Source organism: Myotis brandtii, unplaced genomic scaffold, assembly GCF_000412655.1.
Source record: "Myotis brandtii unplaced genomic scaffold, ASM41265v1 scaffold603, whole genome shotgun sequence".
In the NCBI taxonomy this organism is placed as follows: Eukaryota; Metazoa; Chordata; class Mammalia; order Chiroptera; family Vespertilionidae; genus Myotis; species Myotis brandtii.
In genome coordinates this window covers 90,259-100,940 of record NW_005370284.1, presented here as the reverse complement: position 1 = coordinate 100,940, position 10,682 = coordinate 90,259, and the positions used below count along the sequence as shown (strand labels likewise).

At 57.7% G+C, this 10,682-nt stretch overlaps 1 protein-coding gene across 1 annotated transcript in view; it reads right to left on the bottom strand.

Moving 5' to 3' along the window:
• The window catches only part of ANK2 (ankyrin 2, neuronal), a 114,944-nt gene that overhangs the window by 16,845 nt on the left and 87,417 nt on the right, over positions 1-10,682 (bottom strand). The window contains exons 36-40 of the mRNA XM_014550536.1: positions 8,136-10,681; positions 6,665-6,739; positions 3,546-3,677; positions 2,286-2,429; positions 5-204 (exon numbers count right to left, since the gene is read on the bottom strand). Of these exons, the coding sequence (XP_014406022.1) occupies positions 5-204; positions 2,286-2,429; positions 3,546-3,677; positions 6,665-6,739; positions 8,136-10,681 (3,097 nt within the window). The remainder of the gene's footprint in view (positions 1-4; positions 205-2,285; positions 2,430-3,545; positions 3,678-6,664; positions 6,740-8,135; position 10,682) is intronic.

The window sequence follows — 10,682 nt, the reverse complement described above, 5'->3', positions numbered from 1 at the left end:
GCACCCGCTCCTGGGGGAGGCGCTCCCCAGCGGGGCTGTCCCCGTCCGTCCTGGAGGTGCCATCCTGGACCGTGGAGTAGCCGATGGAGAGGTCTTCATCAGAAACGATAGGGGGGTGACCACAGGCCTCGCCTGCTCTGGACGCTGCGTGCTCGTGGGCCTGCGGGTGCCGCGCGGGCAGCTCGTCTTGCAGCACTGAGAACCCTGCGGAGGACAGCGGGTCAGGAGCGGCTTGACGCCCGGCCACGTTGGACACCTTCCTGAGCTCCTGAGTGACTCCACGTGCCCGTCCTGGGGGGGAGGGGGTCCATAGCGCCAAAGCTGACCCAGATTCTGCCTGCCTTTGACGTGCAGGTCCTGTGGGGTCGGGCAAAGAGGAACCCACGGCCACGCAGAGGCTGGGCCACAGGAGCAGAGACGGAGGGCGGGAACGAGGAGCTGCTGAGGGGATGTGCAGAAGTGAGGCGTGAGCAGCAGCAGCTGAACGCTCTGCAGGTGAGCAGGCCAGTTGGGGCTGTGGGTGCTCTGGGGGCCCCTGCCTGAGGCCGGACACCCCGGCCGCTGTGAGGGCTCTGGGAGGCTGAGGCGGAGGTGGAGGCGTGACGGCCCCACCCATTTACTCACTGACACCTGACAGCCGGGAGGAGCCGGGAAGCCCTTCCTCATGGGACTCGGAGGGCAGGCAGTGGGGAGGCCCGGAGGGCGCCTGGGAGCGTCTCTGCAGACCCACGGGGCTGAGATGGGAGGACTGCCCACGCGGGGACAGAGGGCGGCCTGAACCGGGGGGCACGTTTGCCGTCACTGAAACCCATGCAACTTGAGCGCTGCCGAAGGACAGAGCAGGAAGCCGGGGGAAAGGCAGAGAGAGAGGAGCAGAGCAGGGGCGGGTGAAGAACGTTCTAGAAGGAAGGGGCTGGTTCTGTGCATCAGACGTGACTAAAGGCGAAGCAAGAAGAGCATGGGAGCCACGGGAGGATTCACCGCGCAGCATGAGGCCCTGGCCACGCGGCGGCCACCTCTGTTTGGAGGTGCCCGGAGAGCTGACTTGGGGGGACAGGCGGGGAGCAGATTCAGGGTGTCCGCGCTTTTGAAGAGATCACCTGTAAGAAACAGCCATCGCGCGGGCACAGTGCGGTGAGCACGGTCCGGCTGGGAGCCAGGGCAGCTGTAGGGGTGACGCTCTTAACTGGACAAAAGACCAGGGTCTTAGCCAAACTGAGAGTGGGCGGCCTGCAGGCAGGAGATGGGGTGCCTGAATGTGAGTGTCTGCTTGTGATTGTTCCTATTCCTTACAAATTTACTTTTATTGATTTCAGAGAGGAAGGGAGAAGAAGAGAGACAGAAACATCAATGATGACAGAGGCTCACTGATCGGCTGCCTCCTGCACGCCCCCTACTGGGGACTGAGCCCACAACCTGGGCCTGTGCCCTGACTGGGAATTGAACTGTGACTTCCTGGTTTAAAGTTCAACACTCAACCACTGAGCCATGTCGGCCGGGCTGATTGTTCCTACTTTTTCTAAGAAACATGAAGCCTGATCCTCAGCTCAGAATTAAGTAGTGAGCCACGCTGGCAGCGTGAAGGAGAAGAGCTGTGAGACTGAGAAGAGAGGAGAGGGGGGCAGAGAGGAGAGGGAGGCAGAGTGAGCTGCCTGGCGATGGAATGAACTAGGAACTTTGATGCCAGAGGTCCTAGTGGGTCTGAATCACGGCTGGTCTGGAGCAGGAGGTGAAGTCAGGGCCGTGCTTCCTGGGAGAGGGGAGTCGTGGGGCCACGGAGACAGGCACAGTCTCGTGGGCACAGCACAGACGTGGAGCTGAGGGGAAGCACTGGTGGGTCATCCCAGTCCGTGGCCGGGTAGACAGAAGGTCTGTCCCCTTCAAAGCCATGTTGAAACCAGTCCCGAGGTGGTGGCCAGCAGGTGGCCGTTGGGAGGGAGGGTGCTGAGGTGAACCTGTGGGGGTTCCTGTCTGGGAAGGGCGAAGGCGCAGCGGGAGGAGGCATCCCCAGACTTCCTGTCTCCACGACAGAGAGAAACCTCTGCTTTAAGCCACAGTTTTTGGTGCTGCCTTCCAGCCAAGCTGAGCCTCTGATGAATGAACAAGGAGTGAGCGGCGTGGGGCACCTCTCAATGGCAGAGAAGCCCCAGGGCAGCAAGGAGAACGTGTGAGCAGCCACGGCGACCCCCCTCTAGGCAAGGGAGGCGGGCCCAGCTGCTTGAATTAGCCACAGACGCACACACAGGCACACGCATGCACACACACGCGCAGGCACACTGCCCGACCTTCGCTGTGGTCCAGCGTGATGGTCTGCTCCATCTCGGCGTAGCTGTGGCTGGCGCGCTCCAGGAGCGGCTCCGTGCTGGTCTCCAGGAGATGCACAATGTCCATGCGGTTGATCTTGGTGAGGCATTCGATGAGGCTGGTGTCTGGGATGTGAAAGGAAAGCATGGATTGCATGGGGGCGTGCTCTTTTGAAAACCACCTTCCTTTAGCTGCCTTACTAAAATGTTGGTATTTGTACAGGAAACAACAAGCCCAAATAAAGTTATTTGTAAAAAGAAGCAAAAAGACAAACAGCAGATAAGCAGGAAAAGTGTGAACCGGCCTGGGTACAGCCTCGCAGTAGAACTGCCAGGTAACGGACAGGACCCCCGTCAGTTCTGAACTGAAGACAAAAGCCAAAGACTTGTTCAGCAGGAGCACAGCCCCCTGTGGCACGGGATATGCTCATCACAGGAAAAGTGCTTGCTGACTCTGTGAAGGTCAAGTCTCACGGTTCCCTCTCTTCTTATTGGTGAAATCCTGCAAAGGCCCCCAGATGGTGAGGGGAGGTACGGAGACAGAGGGGAATATTGGGACTCTGGCTGGAGCTGTGGAGACGCTCAGGGAAGCGGCCTCTGGGACAAGCAAGGGTGGGAAGTGTACGTGATCGCCAAGGTCAGAAGGTCACACACAGCACTGGGAGAGTACCTGCTCCCCCCAACGTAAGTTATTTAGCGGTACAGGCAGGAGGAGCAGGAGGTACAGTCACTGCCAATAAAACACGAGAATTAACACAACTGTGTCTACCATCAATGTTTAGAAAACGTAGGACTTTAATAACATTCCTGCCTGGCTGCTGTGGCTCAGTGGTTGAGTGTCGACCTATGAACCAGGAGGTCAGGGTACGATTCCCGGTCAGGGCACAGGCCTGGGTTGTGGGCTCGATCCCCAGTGTGGGGCGTGCAGGAGGCAGCCGATCAATGATTCTCTCTCATGGCTGATGTTTCTCTCTCTCTCCATCGCCTTCCTCTCTGCAATCAATAAAGTCTATTTTAACAAGTAACGTCCCTGCTAGCAGCCTGGGCTGCCGCCCTCCCCCCAGTGACACTGGCCACAGGAACCCAACGCAGGGGTCTCAGGACAAGAGGTTTTAGAGACGCTGTGCATGTTCTTGTGGTGGCAGCCGTGCTCGGCACCTGTCATGTGACCCGATGGAAGGGCAGGAAGGCACGTGTGGGACGCCACCTGCTCCCCCCGCCCGTCCTGCCCGAGCCGCCTACCGGTGGCGAGCTTCCCGTCCCGCTCCAGCCAGTACTTGAGCAGCGCGTGGCTCTGGTCCTGCAGGGAGTTGGGGTTCTCCACCCGGATCTGGTGGATCTGCTCCTCGGAGAAGTCCAGCTCTCTGGCCAGTTCTGGAAGAGAAGCCGCCGCCTGTGAGCGGGAGCCTCGGAGCTGGCGCCCCCACGCCCGCCGGGTTCTGGGCAGGGGCTCTCCGTGCTGCACGTGACGGGACCACGGTCCCCACGCAGGAGCACGAGGCGCACACACCTTTGCTCTTCTGATGCTAGTTCTAGACTTCCCTTAAAGGTGCATCCAGAATTGTTCACTGTCCTGGTGGAAAGAGTAGGCTGGAGGCTCTGGTGATAAAATACGTGTTATGTGGTCCCATTTAATTCCAAAACGCAGATGAGACCATTAGTGCCGACTCCTACTCTTAACCAACATTATGGGAAACAAACCACTGCAAAGGAGACGTGGGCCGCTCCTCGCCCTTGTCCTCCTTCGGGACAGACGTCTTCAGCACCGTCATTCCTGTGCTCAGCACTGCACTTGGCACACACTGGTTGTGGCTGCATGACGGTGGCTGAATAAATTCCTGTCTCTGATTTGATGTCATGTAAGTAACAGTCTAGGACAGCCGTGGGCAAACTACGGCCCGCGGGCCGGATCCGGCCCGTTTGAAATGAATAAAACTAAAAAAAAAAGACCGTACCCTTTTATGTAATGATGTTTACTTTGAATTTATATTAGTTCACACAAACACTCCATCCATGCTTTTGTTCCGGCCCTCCGGTCCAGTTTAAGAACCCATTGTGGCCCTCGAGTCAAAAAGTTTGTCCACCCCTGGCCTAGGAAGACTTGCCCTAGACTTGTCCTTGTCAACACGGACATGCTGCGTGGATGCCTGTGCTCTGTGGGTGTGCGTGTGCAATGAGAGGTCTGCCTGGAAGGGCAATGTGCCAATACCTTTCAGAATTAAAAATGTAGCCCAGCCGAAGCCGGTTTGGCTCGGTGGATAGAGCGTCGGCCTGCGGACTGAAGGGTCCCAGGTTTGATTCCGGTCAAGGGCATGTACCTGGGTTGCGGGCACATCCCCAGTGGGGGATGTGCAGGAGGCAGCTGATCGATGTTTCTCTCTCATCGATGTTTCTAACTCTCTATCTCTCTCCCTTCCTCTCTGTAAAAAATCAATAAAATATATTAAAAAAAAATGTAGCCCAGCTGGCGTGGGTCAGTGATGGGGCATTGGCCTATGAACCAGATCACGGTTTAATTCCTGGTCAGGGCACATGCTTGGGTTGCAGGCTGGATCCCCAGTTGGGGGGGGGGGGTGGACGGGGGCGTGCAGAAGGCAGCCGGTCAATGATTCTCTCTCATCATTGACATTTCTCTCTCTCCCTTCCTCTCTGAAATCAGTGGAAGTATAACACACACACACACACACACGCACCCTTTTACCCAACAATTCCGCTCCTAGCACGTGCCCTCCAGCTTTGCTCATAGAAATATCCCAGTGCACGCGTACTGATCACATTAGCAGGACACAACCACATGCCCAGCAGTGAAGACCACTGGCAGGTACAGCACCTCCACAGAATTCAATGGTCATTTAAAAGGACGAGCTGGATGCGTCTCTGGTGATGGACTATTTATGAGATTTAAGTAAATTTGCTTCTTTTTAAATAAGAGGCATGCATGTGAGCACTGCATGTTTTCTGAATGCATGGACGTCCCAGCAGTCACCTTTGGGGCATGAGGTCAGAGGACCAGATGTAGGCAAGAGACTTTTTTACTTTTCATTTTCATACCACTGTGTATGGTTGTAGGGTCTTACTTTTCAATATGTCTAATGATATTACATTTAATATGTATGTACATATGAATCTAAGAAACAAAATAGCCCTGGCTGGTGTTTTTCAGTGGTTGGAGTGTCGGCCCATGGACCAAAGGGTCACAGATTCGATTCCTGCTCAAGGGCACCTACCTGGGTTGTGCAGGTCCAACCCCTGGTCCCAGTTCGGCCGCTTGCGGGAGGCAAGCAACCATGTCTCTTTCACATTAATGTTTCCCTCTCTCTCTCTCTCCCCCCCCATCCCGCTCCCTCCCTCCCTCTCCAAAATCAATGGAAAAATATCCTCTGGTGAGGATTAACAACAACAACAGAAGAAGAAGGAGGAGGAGGAAGGGGGAGGAGGAGGAGGGAGGAGGAAGAAAGAAAAAAACGAAATAAAGTAATTCTGAATGTTACCTATTCAATAAGTCAACCAGGGATATTTGCTGTCCTTCCTTCCTCTGAATTCCTCAATTAAATAAATCTGATCAGTTTTTAAAGAAAATGGCTATTCTTCCTGCTTCTAGTCACTTATTGCATGTTATTATCTTTGCTATGGGCATTTTGGTCTCCTATTCATCAACAAATCTTTAAGAAACTTAACGACGACAAACATTAATTTTACACCATTTGTTTCAATCAGGTAATCACAAGTGATACAAGAGGAAGTCAGACCAAAAAAAGGGAAAGAAATAAAAGAAAGCCAGAGGCTGTAACTGGCCAGCCCGGGCGAGGTGAGAGGGAGCCGTGATTTATAAACCATACTGATCTCAGGATCCACTTCTCCTCAGTGAGTCACTGAACATGTATTATAGTTCCTACTCTCAAGCGTCCCCGTCTCCCACAGCCACATGCACTCAGCATTCGCCCAGAGCCACCGTCAGCACCACTCTCCACAGAGACCGAGACACAGCGTCCAAAACAAGGAGCCCTGGTCAGTCTCACATGAAACACTAGAGCGACCTCCGGCAACGGTTTTGAAAATCAGCCCTCTCCCCGAAGTTCAGCACCCACAGCCCCAGAGGAGTGCTGTGGGGTGGGCACATTCTTAGACTCTCCCATAGTCTCCTACTGTCCCGAGTCCCGGGGGCGAGAGGCCTGCCCCAGTTCCCAGGACGGTCCACAGAGCCCTGGTCTCCTACCCTGCACTGTATTCTCCTCGCTGTCCCTCGGGGCTTCCTCAAGGGAAGGAAAAGGAGACCTTTCTCATTGTTCATGACCCGTGGCTGAGGCCACCTTGTCATTCACAACCAGCGGGCTTTGTTGGAAAGTGGCCGCTCGTGTTACCTGTCCAGCTGAAGCCCAGGTGGTCGGCGATGTAGGCCAGCCGCTCCTCCATCCGCTCCTGCGCATCCTGCTGATCTGCACAAGGTCAAGAACAGAATGGCCATGACTGTCTGTGCCGGGAGAGGATCCCGCACTGACCATCCAGAGAGGAAGTCACTTGTCCAAACAGTCGATGGTCGCACCATCGCGCTATCACCCTTACATCACGCGAGTGTGTGTGCCTGGCTTCTGGAATGGAATGGGAGGAAGTCTGAGACATCATGGAAACCACGTGCTTCCCATCTCTCCAATCAAGACCAGTCCCTGCACTAATTCTGAAGCTGTGATTTCTAGCCAGCGTCACACTCCCCTTCCCGATGGCCCCAGAGAACAATGCCCACCAGGAAACGATCACCCTCCTTGTCAGATGCCCGCGAGCTTGGAGCTGGGCTGCAGACACGGAGGGAAGGGTCAGGCCTCCCCTTGCTCCGGGCCGCACAGGTCCCTCCCACCCGAGGGTCACACGAGACTGAGGCCTGGTCTGGCCCGAGACCACACCTGCCTTGGCCTTGGTGACCCTGGGGGAGGGCAGTGAGGGACGTGTTTGCATGTATGCCTTTTGGGCAAAGTTTTTGTCTGCTTACCAACAAGCAAGCGCTTCTATTACCCCCACAAACTGATGTTCCATTCATGTTTAACCCCACTAATGGATGGGCAGTGTTTTAGATCACAGTGTGTGACACCCCCTATCACGCAAATTTAAAAGTCCTGGTCTTTATTGCAGAGATACCGGAAGCTCCGGGGCCACTTCTCAGCGCCATCTGCGGTTTCCATGGTGATAACTCAGCGCCATCGGCCCCTCACAGTCCACTAAGTCATGCACAGCTGGAGTTTTGTTGTCTGCTGCTTCCAACCGGGCCGCGTCAATGAGAAGCACCGTTTACCTTATGCTGGTGTGTGAAAACGTGACCAGCGGGATCTGAAATCCAACCTTTCTGAATCAAAAACAGATCCACTAAGCTGGAATTTCCTATGTGAAATCTTCTTGAGCAAAGGACATCCTAATGATGACAAAAATTATGTGTCAATTATCTTCAAGTACAGAAAGGTGAAGAAAAGCCACGGATCCAGATAATACAAACCCAACACACTTCGGTGCAAGAGCAGGCGTGCTGGGCTGCAGGCGGGGCCCGGCCCTGCAGAGCAACAAAACTCCCTGTGGGCGCGGCTCGCATGCGACGGCCGGCCGGATGAGGCAGGGCCGTGGCCGGTGTGGTCACGTTCCCACACGCATTCTCACGGCTCAATCTTGAGATTGTTTTCACAGACAAGAGTGTACAGAGAAAGCACACAACACGAAGGGCTCACACAAACACAGGAGCCTCTGCGGAAGCTTAAAGAAAACGAGACTCGAACCACCAAAGGAAACAGACAAACGGCACAGCGACAGGGCTCGTGACATGCGGGGCCCAGGGAGCCCGGGGGGCAATACCTTCCGTGGGGTCATGGCCACTCTCATCGGGGATGCGCTCAATCAGAGTCTCAATGGGCTCATCCCAGATGGGCCTGGCGTCAAAGATGTCCTCAGGGCCCGCGCGCTCGGGCGCGGCAGGTGGCAGGCTCTCGATCACCGAGGCTTCCAGGGCGCTACTGCTCTCGTCATCCGAGACTGCCTCCTGCTCCCTCTCTGCCTGGCTGAGCCTGTCCACTAGCTTGGACGCCTCCTCGCTAATCTCCTCGAAGAACTCTATGGAGTCCCTGTAAAGGTCAAGGAAGTGCTCCCTGCTCTCCCGGGTGGGGCTTGGGGCCCCCCTGCAGGAAGATGGGGCGCCTCTGCTCTTCACCGGCAGGCGGGAGGCAAACACCTTGGGTCTCGAGGCTGCGGCCTCCGACTCGAGCGTGAGCTCCTCCGCCCACTCCCCGCTCTCTGCTTCGGCCTCAGCACAGCTTGGAGCTTTCGCTGGACTTCTGGTCTTTGAGTCCCAAGGCCTGGCCTCTGAGTCAGAGGTGCCCCTGTCACCTGCGGCCCTGCCTGGCACGTCCTGTCCCTGAGGAGGCCCCGTCTTCTGCAGGGAGGAGTGCAGAGGCGAAGGCTGCGGCCCCGCTGCGTGGGGGGGCGCCTTCACTGGGATTTTAGACCTGGGCTTTGTCTCCTGCTCGCTCCTGTCCTCGCCTGGGCTGGGCAGCAGGCTCTCCTCTGCAGGGGCCGGGGCGGGGGCGGCAGGGGGCCCGGGCCGGACCAGGGCCTGGGACTGGCTCTCCGAAGGAGGCGCGCTCTCTGTGGCTGCCGTGGGGATCTCAATGACTGACTTCTGCTCCTCCGGGGAGGAGTCAGGAGAGCCACCGTCCTGTCCTGAGACTCCGGACCCAGTGACTGTGGAGACGTCCATCGGGACCTGGACAGCGGGCAGAGGAGGTGTGGCGCCCCCGGGCATGGAGGGCAGGTCCTCGGCGCCCACAGAGGCAACCGACGTGTCCAGGGGGGCTAGGATCCCTGTCGGGGAGCAAAAGTGACTATCGGAAGCCGGGGTTCCCTCTCCCTCCTCACTCAGGTCAGAGGGAAGCAAGTCAGCCAGGTCTGTGTCTTTTGATTCTGAAAGTGCCAGTGACCGAGCTGGTGTCTCCAGCCCTGAGGGCTCGGCGGCAGCCCCGCCTCCTACCATGTCCTCAGAGACGGTCTCCTCCTGGGAGTCCGGCCCAATTTGGAAAAAGTGAAAACCGTCATCGGCATAGGACCTCTTGGTCATGTCGATGGCGCCGCTCCGGGTCATCTCGAACAACTTGCCCTCCTGAAACAGGAACGGGTTCTGGTCACCGGTTGGGGTCCCCTCTTCGGTGGGGGTCCGGGCCGGCGTGGTGTCTGGGGTGGTGCCCTGGGACTGCCTGTCTGCCATCAGACCGAACACCTTCTGCTCCTCCTCCTTCACGCGGGCCTCAAAGGCTTCGTCATCCTCGCGGATCTCGCTCCAGGAATCCGAGTCCACGTGGCTGGTGGTGATGACTACTGTGCTCACCTGTTCGCCGGGGACCGCAGAGGCGCAGGGCTGCGGGGGCCCGACGGACGCAGGGGCGCCATCCACCTGCATCTCCCACAAGGTGCTTTCTTGCGTGGATTTCATGCTCTGGCCCTCAAAAGTGCACTCTCTGCTTGAAACGGTGGCACAGGAGGAGCGGGCCCCCGCCACACCTTCCGCAGAAGACGTGATGGTCACAGAACACGCTTCTGCCGAGTGAAAGCTCACGTATCTCGCCTCTGTCTGGGTTTTGCTCTCTTCGCTGGAGAAAAAAGACTGGGGAGGAACGTTTTCATACGGGCTTGTGATGTGAAGGTCACAGACGTCCTCGGTCCCGGCTCGGTCGGAGCCTGGGCCGTCCGTGGACAGTGTGTCTGTGTGAGTGGTGGTGGCGGCGAGCATGGGGCAGGCCCTGGGGAGCCTCCTGGGGGCGTGGCCGGGTCCTGCGGCCCCCGTTTCCGTGGTGGGAGGTGCAGAGACGAGGTCTTCATCTGACGCTCTTCCTTCAGATGCTGGACCATCAGGCCCTGGGGGCGGAGGTGAAGAGCCTTCGCTGGGGAGCACAGCTCCTGGGCACGCCTCTCCCTCCGAGTCCTTCTTCTCCAGGGGCTGCGGGGCCGATGGCTCCTCCCCGCCAGCCAGCTCCTCCTGGACCTCAGCATGGGGGGCGCCACAGGGACCTGAGGGGCTGGGCGAGGCCCAGCTGCCTGTGCTCCCCGCTTCACACCCGAGGCCCGCGCAGAGTTGGGGCTGGTCAGCATCTCTGTCCAGGCCGTCGGAGGCTGGGTCCGGGCCCCCGGGGCGACCCACCTGGCTGCCTTCCGGCGGATGAGGTGCGCACACTTCTTCTCCCGACGCCCCGGGCCCCTCAGCATCCTCCCTCACCCTGAACGTGTACTGCTTGGAGGCGGTCGGCTGGAAGGGCATTTCCTCGGGGCTGGAGCTGGAGTCCACGCTGGATGGGAGTGGGGACGGCGGCTGCACGTGGATGACCGGCTCCGGGAGCAGGCCTGGGTCAGCGCCCG